Consider the following 16,738-nt stretch of genomic DNA (forward strand, 5'->3'; position numbering starts at 1 on the left):
TAAGCACAAGGCTACATAAGGGCTACTCATGCTCTATCCACCATGGGTATCAAAACTGAATTCTAATGTTGTAAGTCTGTAGCCATACTTCAACACCATTGTTGGGCATAAACTTCTGAATCACCTGGTATATAAGATAAATAAGGCACTGTTAAAATATAACATTTTGATGAATTAAGGATGAATTTAAAAAAAAGGACATTACTAGTTCATCTTTCAAATCAGGATGCTTCATGCTACACGAACATTAGGCTTTTCTATTATGCAAGTTATTTTACACAACAACCTTTTTAAAGGAAATTTAAATGGAACTTACTGTGTTGGTTTCCTTCTTTAAGTACTCAACTTCCAGACTAGTAAGTGATCCAGAGACTGATCTCCTCAACAGTAGTTGCTCCTTCTCACTATCAGACAAAGTCACTTGATCAAGAGGAGCTCCCATCTCCACCAGTCGTTCCTTTAAGGATCTGTTTTCTGTTTTAAGTGCTTCCACCTCTTGGAAAAGATGCTGAGTGTCATGATCTCCATGTTCTTCCTTATTAATGAATAATTTCAGATTACCTACACTTTTGGACTACAAATAGGGATCAATTATAAAGCTTCAAAATCTACACATTAGGATTTACTGGTTAGTACTATGTTGCATTAAATAATTACTTTTCATGACCAAGTAAAACACGTAGGTTATAAATAATTTCTTCTCTTTCCAAGATATTTCAGCACATGGTCATTGTTTAAGTTTTAACCAAATGTTCCACGAGTTTAGTAAATACATATATTTTATAAATTTTTAAAGTATCCAAATCTTCTACAGATTTTTAAACATTAGTACTTTTAGGTTTTTAAGGAAAAATCTAACAAATACTTATATGTACATAGAAAGCAGATGCTTTTATCAAATATTTGTCATAACACATCTACGATGATCAGTATAATTTCATTAAACATGTTACTACCTAAATATTAAATATGCAAGTAAAAAAATGTATGACCTCACATGAACAAATGTCCATCAGAACACAGATTATCCAAGTAATTACAAGTGTGTAGTACTCAGACATGAATTAATAAAACTGAAAAGATATATATTATTTCTAAATACAAGTCTATTCATAAAATGTAAATTCAAAAGTACCTGTATGAAGTACATAGCATTGAATATTTCAAACTTTCTGTTGGCTTGAAATATTTTATTTAGAACATTACATTCACACTTTTACAAATTACAAAAAAAAATTCTTCATATAGAAAAAAACAACATTAACACTATATGTTTATGTAAGTCAGCAGGTGTACTACTTTTTATCTTTTATTTAAAGAAATCAGAAATGTATTTCACCTTCTCAGTAGCACATTAGAAGCTGATACACAAACAATACCTATTTACATATTATATACTCATGGAATTATAATAGGCTAACACATCCCTACCCACCTTAAGTCGTTTATTTTCCATCTTTAATGTGGCTATTTCAGCCTTTTTTCCCTCTGCATTTTTGACGAGTTCTGATATCTGTTGTTCTAGTCGTCTCTTTTCCTTCTCCTGAAAAATTAACTTGTCTTCAGAATAAGGGTACCTAGTTGGTATTTGAGATACTCCTAGGTTTTCCTTCTCACATTCTTTATTTCCACTGAAATCAATGCTGTCCTTGCTTACTGCACGGTGCATGTTATGCTGAGAAATGCTTCTGTCACTACTTATATCCTCAGAAAGGTCAATACTTGAGGTTTGGATATTTTCTTTATTAATTGTCTTAACTGAGGCAGGATCAGTCCTTCCTTTTCCCAAAACAGCCCAACTGAAGGACTTGACTGGGGCAGATGTCTTCCTCTTAGTGTGAGAGATTGCCAAGTTCTCCTGAATGCCTGAAAGAGTCTTGTTGTTGATTTTTTGGGTACAGGAAGTTTTACGGTTTCTTAATAATGAGCCTGTTGTTGTACTTCTCTCCACTAGAGACCTTGAACTTCCATTTGGACAGCTACTGGTATGACTTCCAGTAGAAGAAGGTATGACAAACCCTTTAGAATTGTAGTTCAATCCTGTTTTTACCTTTGTCATTGTAGTGGACTGTCTGGTATTCTTCATTATCATGTGTAAATCCCCTTTTCTCTGCTAGGGGATCAGTTATTCCTACAAAATGTATAAAAGAGCATGAATGTTATACATGTATAAAATATAATACTGATTAGTAATATCCATTAAAGATAAAAGAAGTTTGTAGTGACAGTTCTGAAACTAACAAAAATCAATATCTTTGAATATGATAGGAATCAAATATGTATACAGCATCCTCCTATGTCAAGTCAGGGAATTGGCACACCCTCAGCTACCTAGTTCTTGTGCCCTTAGTGATAACCCTCACACAGAACACAGTTGTTTTATATCTCATTTTAAAATATAACATGTTGCCTTTATTCAAACTCTAATGTCTATAAAAACACACATGAAAATCAGATTGAAGTGGATATTTCTCTTTTCAAAGTGACACAAATAATAGAAAATTAATTTGCTGTAATGATAATTATGCAAATCCCCCCCATATGGAATATTATTTAGAATTACTACATTATGAATTTGATGGAACATGCAAAACCATAAAATCATTTGTCTGAATGGTCAAATTTTTTTATGCTCTATTGTGAAGATAAAAAGATCAAAGTAAATAATTTAATGCCTGGAAAAAGACTGGCTAGGCTCCAGTTAACAAACAGGGTGGCCTGTAAGTCTCTACCCATCCATATATCTTACGTATCCAGTGTATCTGTGTACTGTCCCTCATTCTTACTGCATATCATGAGATGCCATGTTCTGTGAGACATTTTCTTCAACATAGCAGGGGTTATTGTTCCAAATGCCACGGCAACAGCTGCCTTCAACTCATCATTAGTATTATAATGTTGTTTAGACACAATATATGGATGGGTAGGGACTTATGGGCCACCCTGTATTATTTGGACAACAAGGGACCACTTGATCCCTGAAGACTGTCTTTGGAATTTATTTTTTGTATTTTTTACAGGATAATTGCTTAATGGAAGGAGTTGATATAACCAGTAGTGAAGGTCAGCCAACAACTCACATACGTTAGGGAGGAAAATCTATTATTTCCTGAAAAATTAAAAGATGGGTTTAAATATTTACTTTTTTGAACAGTATGCATGCAGAAACAGCTTTGAAAGATTAAATGTCCTCCCTATTTGTCTGTATGATAAATTGCAGTATTAAAAGCCAATACTTTTAAACTGATAGCTTGTACAAAACTTAATATAAATGCTCAAGTAATTTGCTTTTGCATTTACATTGACTAAAGAAATTTCTTGTTTGATAATGTTTGTAATCAAGCTGCAAAAATACTTATTTACCTAAATTTGAAAGTTATTGTAACAGTCAGGGTTACAACAATAAATAAACAATTAATGTTACAATATTAATACATAAAAATGTTAATGACATTTGACCTACAGAAATGTTCCTCCTTCTAGTTAGAAAAGAATTGAACATTTTTAAAATGTATTGATGAATAAGAGTAAAATCATCTTCTGTAATTTGTAAAATATGATAAAGGCAAACAAGTTTCAAAAAGCCAATGACATATGACGTTATACTTGTAAGTTTAAATGTATAACTGTTGATCACCATTTTAAATAATTAAATGCATATTATTATTATTACTATTAATTACCAGTGAGAAAAATATCACACTTTTGATTCACGGTAACGAAATCATACTTTCACAAGATATCTTAATGTTTGTTTACAAATACAAAGTAAAATATATAGTTTTTATTAGCGTACATTAATAACATTTGTATGGTGTTTTTCATTTAAAACACCTTATACATGATAACACTTCACCACTACATTAATAAGTCTTGTCTAATTCTTTCGATTTGCCGTTGTACAGGATTACTGATAAGAGTAGAATTCCAAGAAACCGGTATAATTTGGTAACAAATGATAAATCAATGATGCATTTGACTGCACATTCACTTTTTGGCATTATTGTTATCGCTTTTATTACTCCAACATTTAGCACATAAAAATGTAGTTATTAACTCAACTCGACAGTTACTGTTTCTGTAGTGCCATCTAGTGTATTCAATCACAATTCTTTATTTTTTCTTTTAAAAATGACGAACTTGTCTTGTTTCTTTTCCACATTTCTCAAGTTAAATGTGCGTTTTTTTTTTAGTAAAACCACATCGGCAATCTGCTGAGCCCACCGAGGGGAACCGAACCCCTGATTTTAGCGTTGTAAGTCCGTAGACTTACCGCTGTACTAGCGAGGTGCCTCAAGTTAAAAGTTAGTTATATGTTTATGTATATTAAACAAACAGACACAAAACAGTTGAAAAAATGCTTTTATATCGTGTTATGCTTAATGTTCATCTGTTCAAAAAAGGAAAATTAAAGTATGCCATGAAAAATTTATCAGTGTAAGACTAGAGGGAAAGCAGCTAGTCATCATCACCCATCGCCAATTCGTGGGCTACTCTTTTACCAACGAATAGTAGGACTGACCATAAACTGTATAACGCCCTCATGGCTGAAACGGCGAGCATGTTTGGTGTGATGGGAATTCGAACCCGCGACCCTCAGATTACGAGCCGAGAGCCGTAACCACATGGCCATGCCGGGCCTCCCTTAGTCTGTCTAATTTGACATCGGCATCTGATCTTATCTGATAAATAGAATATCCCTAAAGCGTTTGGGTGCTGTGGCCACACACATTAACCAATATGAGTAAAAACTGGTAATAGAAATATTAATTTTGATTTTTAACCCTCCGTACCATTCTTGACTTATTAATTTCATCATAGCTGTTACATTGTGCTGACAGAAAAAACACACGCTAATTTACAATTAATGTATTTTTTAGCTGTAAACCATATATACATTCGCGTGCAGACGCGAGCGCATTTATGTAACACCATATAATTAACAGGTGAGGGTGAATACTGATTAAAGAGGCGAGGTCACAAATTTTGCCAAAGGCATCGTTAACAAGTACACGTACCTGCATGTCCTTTTCATGCATGAGGTCAACGAACTTTAAACCTATTAAATATTAAATATACTTGGGGATTTAACTTTCAAAGTGAACTGCTGTAATTATTACACACTCCGACCAGCAGTGAAAGGTATGGAAGTAAAATTCACACTATATTTATTACGTGTAGCCGTACTGACCTTTGAGGACACATCATGGTTCACTGAATTATTGAGTAACGAAAAAGTGCATTGGGAAAACATGACACAAAAAGTACATGTATACACAGCAAAAAAGTTGTATAGGAAGCGTACAAATCGTTAAAAAATTTAGCTAAATTATCCTTTCAATGGTTCAGAGGTAAGCAGATTTCATACCCACGATAGACAGAGTGCACTGTGCAGTTTTGTAATAAATAAAAAATACATAAATTATCAAATAATCACAAACATTAACTGAGCACTCTATTTAAAGAATATGGTGTTTTAGAAGAATTATGACGTATTCCGCTTGTTTTTTGCTAACATTTCCATACTGAACCGAAGACAGCATCAGGAAGATTTCTAGGTTTCACTCGAATCTGTTATATAATAAACTAAGAAATCTATGAATGGCAGCTAATATAATTTCAGCACATTTCATGTTTTTTTTATTATAATCTAGTAAATTACGCACGAAAAATCAATAGAAACACCTGTAAAAATAAATTTAAAAATCACACTTTTTGTGGAACGATCATTTGTACGTATTTGTCTGCTTTCAAGATGTTCGTACAGTCAGCCTTGAGAGCCCCCCAGTGGCTCAGCAGTATGCCTGCGGAATTGTAACGCTAAAAACCGGGTTTCGATACCTGTGGTGGGCACAACACAAATAGCCAATTGTGTAACTTTGTGCTTACTTCAAAACAACAACAGTCTTGAGAACTTTTCAAATGGAGATCACCTGGATTCAAACCTCTAAACAAAAGTACTTATTATGAACAGCCCTTTATACGTTAATATCAATTTTCAAGTAAATCGTTTGGTTTCTTTCATTTTTTTTACAAAACTATTCAATGGCTATCTGCGTTAAACCGTCCCTAATTTTGATGTTATATGTTACAGGAAAGACACCTGTTTAACACCACCCACAGCCAACTCTTGGGTTATTCTTTACTAAAGAATAGTACGACTGAACGTTCACATTATATACCTGAATGTGTTCGGTGAAGAGTTGAGTACCTTAATCATAATACCTTGACCACAATCTTTGAAACTTCCTCACAACCATTTCGAGACTTTATTTCTTCGTTTAGCTTGCGTGAGAGTCAAAACCTACATATTAAATTTTAAACTGTATTAAAAAAAACTGTGGAATTTTATAAATCAAATAAGACGCAGAAACGTGCTTAAGTACAACTGAGAATTACTAGATAAATATCGATTTTAAGAATTGTTTGACATTTATAGACTTTAGGATCTACTTCATATAAGTATTTACATTTTAGCGTAACCCTCCAATTCTTAAAGTTTTAAATTAAAGTCTTATATATAACTTATGTTTCGATAATTTGTTTATTTTAAAAGTTGAATTTTAATAATATTCCATTCAGAGCTGGATAACAAAGTTCCATAAGTAGAGAATGAAAGAAAATTATTAGACATTTCTCTTGTAAGTTATCAAAATACTATCAGCTAAAAAAGCAAATTTTTGTATATCGTCTGCTTCATGCAGAAGACTAAATACGAAGGCTTGGCATGACGTAGCGATTAAGGCGTTCGTCTCACAATTTCTGGATCATAGGATCGAAACCATGCGCCAAAAATATTTACTCTGTCAACCATGAGGAAGATATAACGTGATGGTCAGTTCCACTATTCATTGGTGTGAAGAGTAGCCTAAAACCTGACGGTGAGTGCTGCCTGCAAGTTGCCTTCACTTTCGTTGGCAGTTGAAAATTGCCGACAACAGATAACCGTTGCAGCTTTTCCACAAACGGTACAAATAATAAATATAAAGTGGTAGACAAACTTCACTTACTTATTTCTTAAATGCACAAGAAACAAAATAAACAAACAAAAAACGCTTTATCAAAAACCGAGTTCTAAACGTTTACTCCCGATGCTGCTCGAAACACAGACGTACATATATTTAGTTGTTGCATATGCGCTTCGTAATATCTTTTTTAAAAGTGAAAAAAGTCATATTACGAATAACGAGATGCTGTACATGTTTTTACCAATCTAGAAAATACATAATATTGGCACAATTACACAATACACTAGAATATTTGTACAAACTACTTTTTAACTTATACCCAGTGTGTTCTATATAGTAATATATAACTTGTGTTTTGCATATAACTTATGTTGTATGGTAGCATATAGTCTGTATTGTATAATAACATACAGGCTACATTTTGTACTAATATATAGTCTGGGTTTCATAGTGGAATACAATCTGTATTGTAGAGTAAGATACAGGCTACATTTTGTACTAATATATAGTCTGTGTTTTATAGTGGAATACAGTCTGTATTGTATAGTAATATTAATAATTAATATTAATAACATTTGTTATTAATATATAGTCTGTGTTTCATAGTGGAATACAATCTGTATTGTAGAGTAAGATACAGGCTACATTTTTTACTAATATATAGTCTGTGTTTTATAGTGGCATACAGTCTGTATTGTATAGTAAGATACAGGCTACATTTTTTACTAATATATAGTCTGTGTTTCATAGTGGAATACAATCTGTATTGTAGAGTAAGATACAGGCTACATTTTCTACTAATATATAGTCTATGTTTTATAGTGGCATACAGTCTGTATTGTATAGTAAGATACAGGCTACATTTTGTACTAATATATAGTCTATGTTTTATAATAGCATACAGTCTGTATTGTATAGTAACATATAGACTACATCTTATACTAATATATAGTCTATGTTTTATAGTAATATATAACCTGTGTTGCATAGTAGCATATAGTCTGTATTCTACAGTAACATAATGTTGTATAATAGTCTGTGTTGCATAGTGATATATAACCACTGTTGTATACAACATATAACCAGTGATGAATGTATTGTAACTTATAGTCTGTGTTGTATCCGAGTGTTTTCTTACTGCAAAGCCACATCGGACTATTTGCTGAGTCTACCGAGGGGAATCGAGCCCCTGATTTTAGCGTTGTAAATCCGTAGACATACCGCTGTACTAGCAGGGGGCTGTGTTGTATAGTAACATATAATCTTTGTTGTATGTAGAGTAACGTATAGTATGTGTTGCATAGTAACATATGACCTCCGTTGTAAATATAATAATACATAATATGTCTTATACAGTAACATATAATCTATAAAATGTCGTTATCAAAAATTCCACAATAATCTGGTGGCTTTTTTAATTCAGTCTACTAAACTTTTCATACAACAGAATTAAAACCAGTGGAACTACATGACTTCGTATTGTATTGTAATTGTCTTTCTTGGTTACACCCATATAACACTTGCATCACAATACGCTTATTGTGTAGACTATGTTACACTTACGCTTCGGTTGGTTAAAGTAAGGGCGATGAATAGTGCTTGGACAAATTTTGTGAATCTACAGTTATCTTCACATTGATAACCATGCTCTGCAACTAATTACCTCATGTTATCGAATTATGTTATCCAGATGTCAAAGGATCAGAATTCTGAGAAAGACACGCATGGACGAAGTAAAACGTTTTGCCCTCAGTTGTTTATAAACCACGACAAGGCGCCACTCACGGTATCAATTAATGAACCCTAATATCCTATGTATCAGCGTTACCAATATAAAGATAACATCTTTCTGTTCAATATCATACATTGTATCATGCATTGCACATATATAGATTAGATCCGATATTTTAATAGTAATATATGTAGCAAGTAATGGTATCCTTGTTTAATGTTTGATGTTTTAATGTTCCATTTTTAAAAGCAATGTTACGCAATAGGCTAATTACACTGTGTCCACTACAGTAACAGCAATTTTGTAACAAAAAGATTATCGACTTAAGGTTGAGGTGATTGAATTAATTATTAAACAAATACTTTAATGTTATGTGGCCTTTTACATTACTTGAACTTATTATTCGCAGAAAATGAACAAAAACCAAAATGGTATTAGTTTATTTTATAATACCTTCTTCATAATGTAACGGTCAATCCCACTATTCTTTGGTAAAAGAGTTGCCCAAGAGTTGGGGGTGGGTGGTGATGACTAGCTGCCTTCCTTCTAGTTTTACACTGCTAAATTATGGACGGCTAGCGCAGATAGCCCTCGTGTAGCTTTGCACGAAAGTTAACAAAACCCAATAACAAACCATTACTACATTTGTATTTACTATAAATGAACTTATCACACAAGTTTAATAATTCTATTTTACCTCTACCAGGTTACCATACATTGAACCGTCTATCAGGCAGAATATTGGTGGCGCAATTAATATGAGTAAATAGCATGTAATTACTAGTTCACAAGTTGCCTCATTAACATTGTATATAAAATGACAAAGTTAACACTAAAAATGAGATGTATGACTCCCTCTTAAAAAATATATCGTTTAAAGTTGGGCTTGCAAATGGAAGTCCAGGCCAAGCGATAAAATAAATTTCAAGTAATACGTTTGTACACAAGTAAAAAACAGAGAGAGAGAGAGAGAAAAGAAAGTAGGAAAGTTCATGTATAGTAATGTATTGCTATACGCTTCTAATCATTACTGAGAGAGATGTCTCCACTTGTCATCTTAATCAGTACACTGTTTTATATGAGAACATTTGACGGAACGATATATTATGTATCATGATAGTGATTCATTATTGGGATAACGAGGGCTTGCACAAAATCCTATAGAACGTTCGGGCACAAACACGTGAAACAGTAAAGATTCAGTTCAAAAAATAGTTTAAAACTATACTATTGACTGCTAAAGTTGTGCACGTATACAAATACACAAAGAAATCCCCCACGTTAGACTTACAAGGAAAAGAAAATCTGCTGAAAACTTCTTGTTTGTAATCTTTCCTATTCTCTTGCCAACTTACAACTAAAACAGCTTGGTATATTGTACTCAAACGTTTTGTTTGTACTGCGAAGATCGTAGGGGTATTGAAAAGTCGACTTGTTTCTTCTATATTTTATATCTTATAGTAATGAATAAGAAACCCGTTAATTAGAAAGAACGCTCACAGCACGGAACATGAAACCCGTTAATTAGAAAGAACGCTCACAGCACGGAACATGAAACCCGTTAATTAGAAAGAACGCTCACAGCACGGAACATGAAACCCGTTAATTAGAAAGAACGTTCACAGCACGGAACATGAAACCCGTTAATTAGAAAGAACGTTCACAGCACGGAACATGAAACCCGTTAATTAGAAAGAACGCTCACAGCACGGAACATGAAACCCGTTAATTGGAAAAAACGCTCACAGCACGGAACATGAAACCCGTTAATTAGAAAGAACGCTCACAGCACGGAACATGAAACCCAGCTCACAGCACGGAACACCCGTTAATTAGAAAGAACGCTCACAGCACGGAACACGAAACCCGTCAATTAGAAAAAACGCTCACAACACGGAACATGAAACCCGTTAATTAGAAAGAACGCTCACAGCACGGAACATGAAACCCGTTAATTAGAAAGAACGCTCACATTACGGAACATGAAACCTGTTAATCATAAATAACGCATCCAGTAGTGAGTGTAAAATCCGTAAGATTTGAGCAGTTTCATTTCTTTCAATCAACTATTTCAAAAGGGCGAAAAGTGTGTCTAACCTTTAAATTTTCACTGATCAGTTTTATCCTAAGTTCTGAAGAATCTGTTAATTAAAAGTTATTTGTAACAATGATTTAATAACGATTTCAATTTGTACTGTTTAATGCTTCTATATAAAACAGAGTGTTGTTGATAGATATACGATAGGATAGTTTATGGTGTAACAACTAATAAAGAAGCAAGAATGAAAAATAAAAGTGACGACCCAGTTACTTAATCACCGGCGTATGAATGAGTATCTCTTACAATACCCACATGAGGTTAATTATTACAACTGTTACTTGAGTTTCTGCTGCCTTCTCGTTAAATAACCTACACTGCGAATTTTAATGTCAGAAATTTTTTGTAGTATACATTCAATATTCTAAAAATAAATAAATAAATAAATTCATTTCAAGTACGTTAAGAAAATGGAGGGAACGTTTATAGACCGAACTTAACCATTGTAGAGGTTATAAGAAATACTGTTTTGTTGCGGGAAGAGAAAAGAATCGTCCTACATTTACGTATGTATTTATTCTTGTACAATCTAAGTAAATACAAGGGTTTTACCAGTAACATTGAAATCTAGCAGATCTGGAGTAAGTTTATGGACCATTCTCTCTGCTAAGTGACACTTTGACACCACACATTTGACTCCAGAAAAGCATGACAAACGTGGGTGAACATTCCACCCTCGTGGCTTGTAGAAAAAAAAAAAAAAAGCCAACAGAAAGAGATTAATACAACACAGGATGATAGTTATAGAAAGAATAGAAAACAGTTAGTAACGTACTATCGAAAACGTACGAGACGGAGTTAAACATAATTTTAAATACGCACAGAAGCTGTTTTCATGCAGAATAATTCACATCTTTGAAGAAGGTTTATTGAGTAATAAAGTACGGGTGCAGAAGCTTTTGTATTGTGAAGTGTGTGCGTGTTTTTCTTATCGTAAAGCCACATCGGGCTATTTGCTGAGTCTACCGAGGGGAATCGAACCTCTATTGTAATGTGAAAACGAGCGTGCTGTAGAATAAAGTAGGAATACAACAGGTTAGCGGTACAATAAAGTAGATAACGTTTGTTTCTTTATTAAAGGGTACTTGCACTAACCATCCCTTCTTTGGCTACTGCTATCAGTTAGATATGATCGTCACTCTTGTAACACACCCACGGTCCAATAGTGCAGAGAATATTTTCGGTGGTTACGTGACATGAACCACCACCCTTCTGAACCACGGTTCATCACGCTATCTACTTAGACGCTCGGCCCATAGGTAAAAATAGTAGCTATACTGTGCAAGTAGGTTTATCGCAAAGTATTAGTTATGTTAACATATTTTAGTAAATGTATTCATAGACTTCGAAAATGTTTTTAATTGGGAATTAATGGAAATACCGCAAAAGATTGGTGTGCTTGAACTTATACTGTAGTTTGGAAGCACGAGATGATGAAGAACTGAAGAGTGAGTTTGTGCTTAAGAGAGGCATACGAGAAGGACATTATATAACATGCATGCAGATAATTGCTGAGAAAGGTAAAAAAAGGTACATTGATGATATAGCACTTATAGGAACATCTGAAGAAGAGGTACAACGCTTACTTCATAGGTTGGTTGTTTAATGTAACTCAGAACAAACGTAAAGTTAGACAATCCTGAATGGTAATTTTATGACCTGAGGAAACTCTCAGAATACGTATGAACGTAGCAGATAATGAACAGAAAGAAGTACATAAGTCGACTTATTCAGAGACACAAATTAGTAGCGATGGCTTTAGAAAAAAACAGATAAACGAATGATAGGAGTGATATAAAACAACAATATTAAATTTCATAGAATTTCTCAGGAAGCATTCCAAACTAGAATTGAAGACTACTAAAATGATATGTATGACCAGTCTTACTCTACAGTGTGGAAACATGGACCTTTTCTGCTGAAACAAAACTAAGCTTGAAAGCATTTGAAATGTGATGTCATAAACAGATGAAGAATAGTTATACAGTAAACTAATGAGAAAGTGCTTGATCATCCAAAGTAAATACAACAGCCGGACATGTGTAGGACACGGAGGGTAATGAGATCTGAGGAAAGATAAGCAGAGATATTTTGATAAGTAAAGTTAAATGTAGAAGAGCAAAAGGCAAGCAGAGACTCGCCTGGCTCGATGACATTCAGAAATGGATTGTAGATAAGAAACTTAATTTACGAAACACATTGCACTCCGTGAAAAATGGTGAATAATGAAGAAATGTTTGTTGGTCCGTTTTCAGATATTCGCACAAATTTACTCAAGAGCTCTCTGCGCTATCCGTCCCTAATTTTGAACTGGAAGACTAGTGGAAAGGCAGCTAGTCAACAGCACCCACCTCTATTAGGGTACTCTTGTCTGTCTGACCAAATGATTCGATTTGATAAACACTTATATAACGCACCCACAACTCCACACTGCGAAAAGCCATTTTTGTGCTTTTTTTTTTTTTTTTGTAATAATGGTATACGAATGGCAGATCTGCAGTTCATAGTCTGACACACTAACCATTATGCCACACGTGGCCCACACAATAACTAAGAAATCACAGTTTTCAACCCTCAGATATGGGAAAGACACTATGATTGATTTAACTTATATATCATGAAGTACATTTATACTGCAAAGTAATCTTTACATAAGTGAAAAAACAAACACTGTTTATACATTTTAATAAATATGTGAATCCACACAATTGGGAAATAAAAACAAATACAAATTAACACCATTATCAACTGAATTCGAGTGTAACACATGTAAAATCAACAATAAACAGAATTCAACCCTAAAAGCCCCTAGGGTTTTAAGGTTTTTAACACTGGATGTGGTCGAAGCACGCAGAGCCTACAATCAAACAATCACAAAAATTATTCATTAGATTCAGTCAGTTCTAACGCATTTATAATATATACATTGTCGTTGAATATTTAAGTTTATTAGATAATTGTCATAATAATGTCGAACCTGATCATATTATATATATATAATCGTTTTCTACTGAACGTACGTTCTAAATATAACTTCATTTTTACGAAAAATGAATTTCAAATATCATCGGTAACAATCTGTTACATCTATTGTACATAAATATTGTCATTTTTCAATTTATAAAGTTGATCCAAATGTATGAATTTGTTATTAAATAAACGCGTTGTATGTTAGTTACTTAGTTTCATGTTCTTAATTTTTTGCATTTGAAAAGTATATAAATAATTCAACATGGATTTTCCACATAATAATTACAGTACGGTAAAAGTTAATTAACAATATATACTGACTCTAAAGCAATTCTTGGAAGAATATACTTACTTACACTTCAACAGTTCGCCAACATTACATGCAGTTTCCCGTTTTATTATTATAATGTGAGAAGTACACGTTAGAGTTTAATTAACAATTATTCCAGAAAATTTACTTTCCTTAATTTGTTCTATAGATGTCCCAATGATCTGTAAGTTTTAGTCTGTTAAGTAATTTCTGTTTTAGGTTTAAAATCACCATATTTTTAGTTTTCACCTGCATCTAACGTCAGTTTATTTGAACTTAACCAAATATCCTGATTGTTTAATCTCAAACACTTATCGTTATGCTTTATTAGTTTGTTGGACTTTGCTAATAAACCAATTTATTATTTTCAGAGATTGCTAATAGACTAGTTTATTGTCGTTAGAAGTTACTAACAGACGAGTTTACTGTCCTGAAACATTGTCAATAGACTAGTTTATTATTCTCAAACATTACCAATAGACTTCTTTTATTGCCCTCAGACATTGCTAATAAACTAGTTTATAATTAAGTACAATAGTACTTCATAGTAGGGGTCGTAATGAAACAAAGTAGCGATATAAAAATCACCCGTTTAATAACGACTATTTTTGCAGTACTGGCTGAGCAAAACTGATACTTTTTGTACTTATAAAGCCACCTACATCGTTATGTCCGTGTTAATGGAGTGAATAAAAATTTCACTATTTCAACGACTTTTCATCTAGGTAAATGACTTTACCAGACAAGCATACATAAAAAATGACGAACCTTATTGATCTAATTCTTTCGCAGAACTCTTCCGACTGAGATCGTAATGACTTGTTTCTTGTACTATAAGGAATGCCGGTATGTTTATAAAAAGCGGGCGATGCGCTGCTTGGGGCATATAATTAGATTTGAGGTTAGATAGCTAGAAATCCTGATAAGTAATAAACTAAAATTGGATATACTCACACACTCGATATTGTTGTTGCACAAAATGTAGCTGATATAAAGGAAATAACCAAGTATAGTAAAAAATTTTTATAAAGCCAAGTAGGCAAGTTACATCGATACATGCGTAACCTAGCTAGCTATCGTAGTGTAGAAAATACAGCTACAAAAAGTATTGAAACAAGGAAGTCAAAAACTACAAAACTGTGATAATAACTATTACACACAATAGCAGCAGTTTTGTACCAACAGAACTATAGACGTAAGATACTGAGGTGATTGAATTAAACATAACAAATATTTTATGTTATATTTTCTTTGTCATTACTTGATTTTATTATTTGGTATAAAATAATACGAATAATATAATTTTAGACTACCACGATATAAGCAGTGTCAGTCTAAGGCTTACCCACCTCAGGTGTTTTTTGAGAACTGTTAACATGTTTAACTAACATATGGTCGATTGATCCATTTATTATACTCTTTGATGCATTTAAGTATCATATGCCTTTTTTTTTTAGCCCAAAGCTACACAATGGACTATCAGAGCTGTATCAATCACTTGGATCGAATTTAATAATAAAATGGTAAGTACGCAAGCTACTACTGCGACATCTGAAGACAAGGTTTTAAGTAACTGCGTCGTGATAATGTGGTTGTATTTAAAATTAATTATAAGATGTTACGCTTTTCCTTAATTTGTCCCCCCCCCTAATCGATGCCTCAGTGGTAACTCTGAGGGCTTATAACATTAAAAGTTATGGGTTATGGGGAAAGTCGCGGTGAGTAGAACACAGCCCATTATGTAGCTCTGTGTTAAATAGCAAACAAATCCTTAATATGGTTATTGCACGTCGGAAGTTTGTTGTTATTGAGTTCTAAAACTCAATAAATGAAGAGAAATATGTTTACAAAGCTTCATACGAATGCTTACATCTAAACTTAATGCGATAAATCTTTCTTTATTTGTCTATCTATCATTGTCTTTTTTTAAGCAAGGTTAATAATAATAATTTCACAACCATTCTTGATTACAGAAAATATTAGTGACATTGTACACGTATCTACAGGTTACTAGACAATTTATATATATTATACGGTTGATACTAAATATTACAAAAATAACTGAAGTCAGTTTCATAGTAATAACTGGAATTTAAACTAAACTATCTTTTAAATGAAACACCTGTATTATCACTTTTGCTCCATCTTATCAGGCAGGTAGCAACAATGCCTATGTAAGGATGACTCGGATTGTTCATAGATATGGTATTTCAAATATCTCCACAATTGCCCCCAGCTAGTACAGCGATAAGTCTACGGATTTACAACGCTAAAATTAGTGGTTCGATTCTTCTCGGTGAGCTCAGCAGATAGCCCGATGTGGCTTTGCTATAAGAAAACACATCTCCACAATAGGTAATCAGAACATTACAATACTATACAGTGTTTCCTTTAGGTATGACGCCTGGGATGGTCAGATGGTCCAAGCACTCGACTCGTAATCCCAAAGTCGCGGGTTCAAATCCCCGTCACACCAAACATGCTCGCCCTTTCAGCCGTTGGGGCGTTATAACGTTACTGTCAATCCCACTATTCGTTGGTAAAAGAGTAGACTAAGAGTTGACGATGGGTGGTGATGACTAGCTACCTTCCTTCTAATATTACACTGTTAAATTAGGGATGGCTAGCGCAGATAACCCCGTGTAACTTTGCGCGAAATT

At 33.5% G+C, this 16,738-nt stretch overlaps 1 protein-coding gene across 1 annotated transcript in view; it reads right to left on the bottom strand.

Annotated features, from left to right (window-relative positions):
* LOC143236358 (cytospin-A-like) overlaps positions 1-16,738 on the bottom strand; it is an 88,573-nt gene that overhangs the window by 42,416 nt on the left and 29,419 nt on the right. Inside the window, exons 2-3 of the mRNA XM_076474628.1 lie at positions 1,436-2,131; positions 317-535 (exon numbers count right to left, since the gene is read on the bottom strand). Coding sequence (XP_076330743.1) covers positions 317-535; positions 1,436-2,092 — 876 coding nt within the window. The 5' untranslated portion in view covers positions 2,093-2,131. The remainder of the gene's footprint in view (positions 1-316; positions 536-1,435; positions 2,132-16,738) is intronic.

This window comes from Tachypleus tridentatus, chromosome 13 (genome assembly GCF_004210375.1).
Source record: "Tachypleus tridentatus isolate NWPU-2018 chromosome 13, ASM421037v1, whole genome shotgun sequence".
In the NCBI taxonomy this organism is placed as follows: Eukaryota; Metazoa; Arthropoda; class Merostomata; order Xiphosura; family Limulidae; genus Tachypleus; species Tachypleus tridentatus.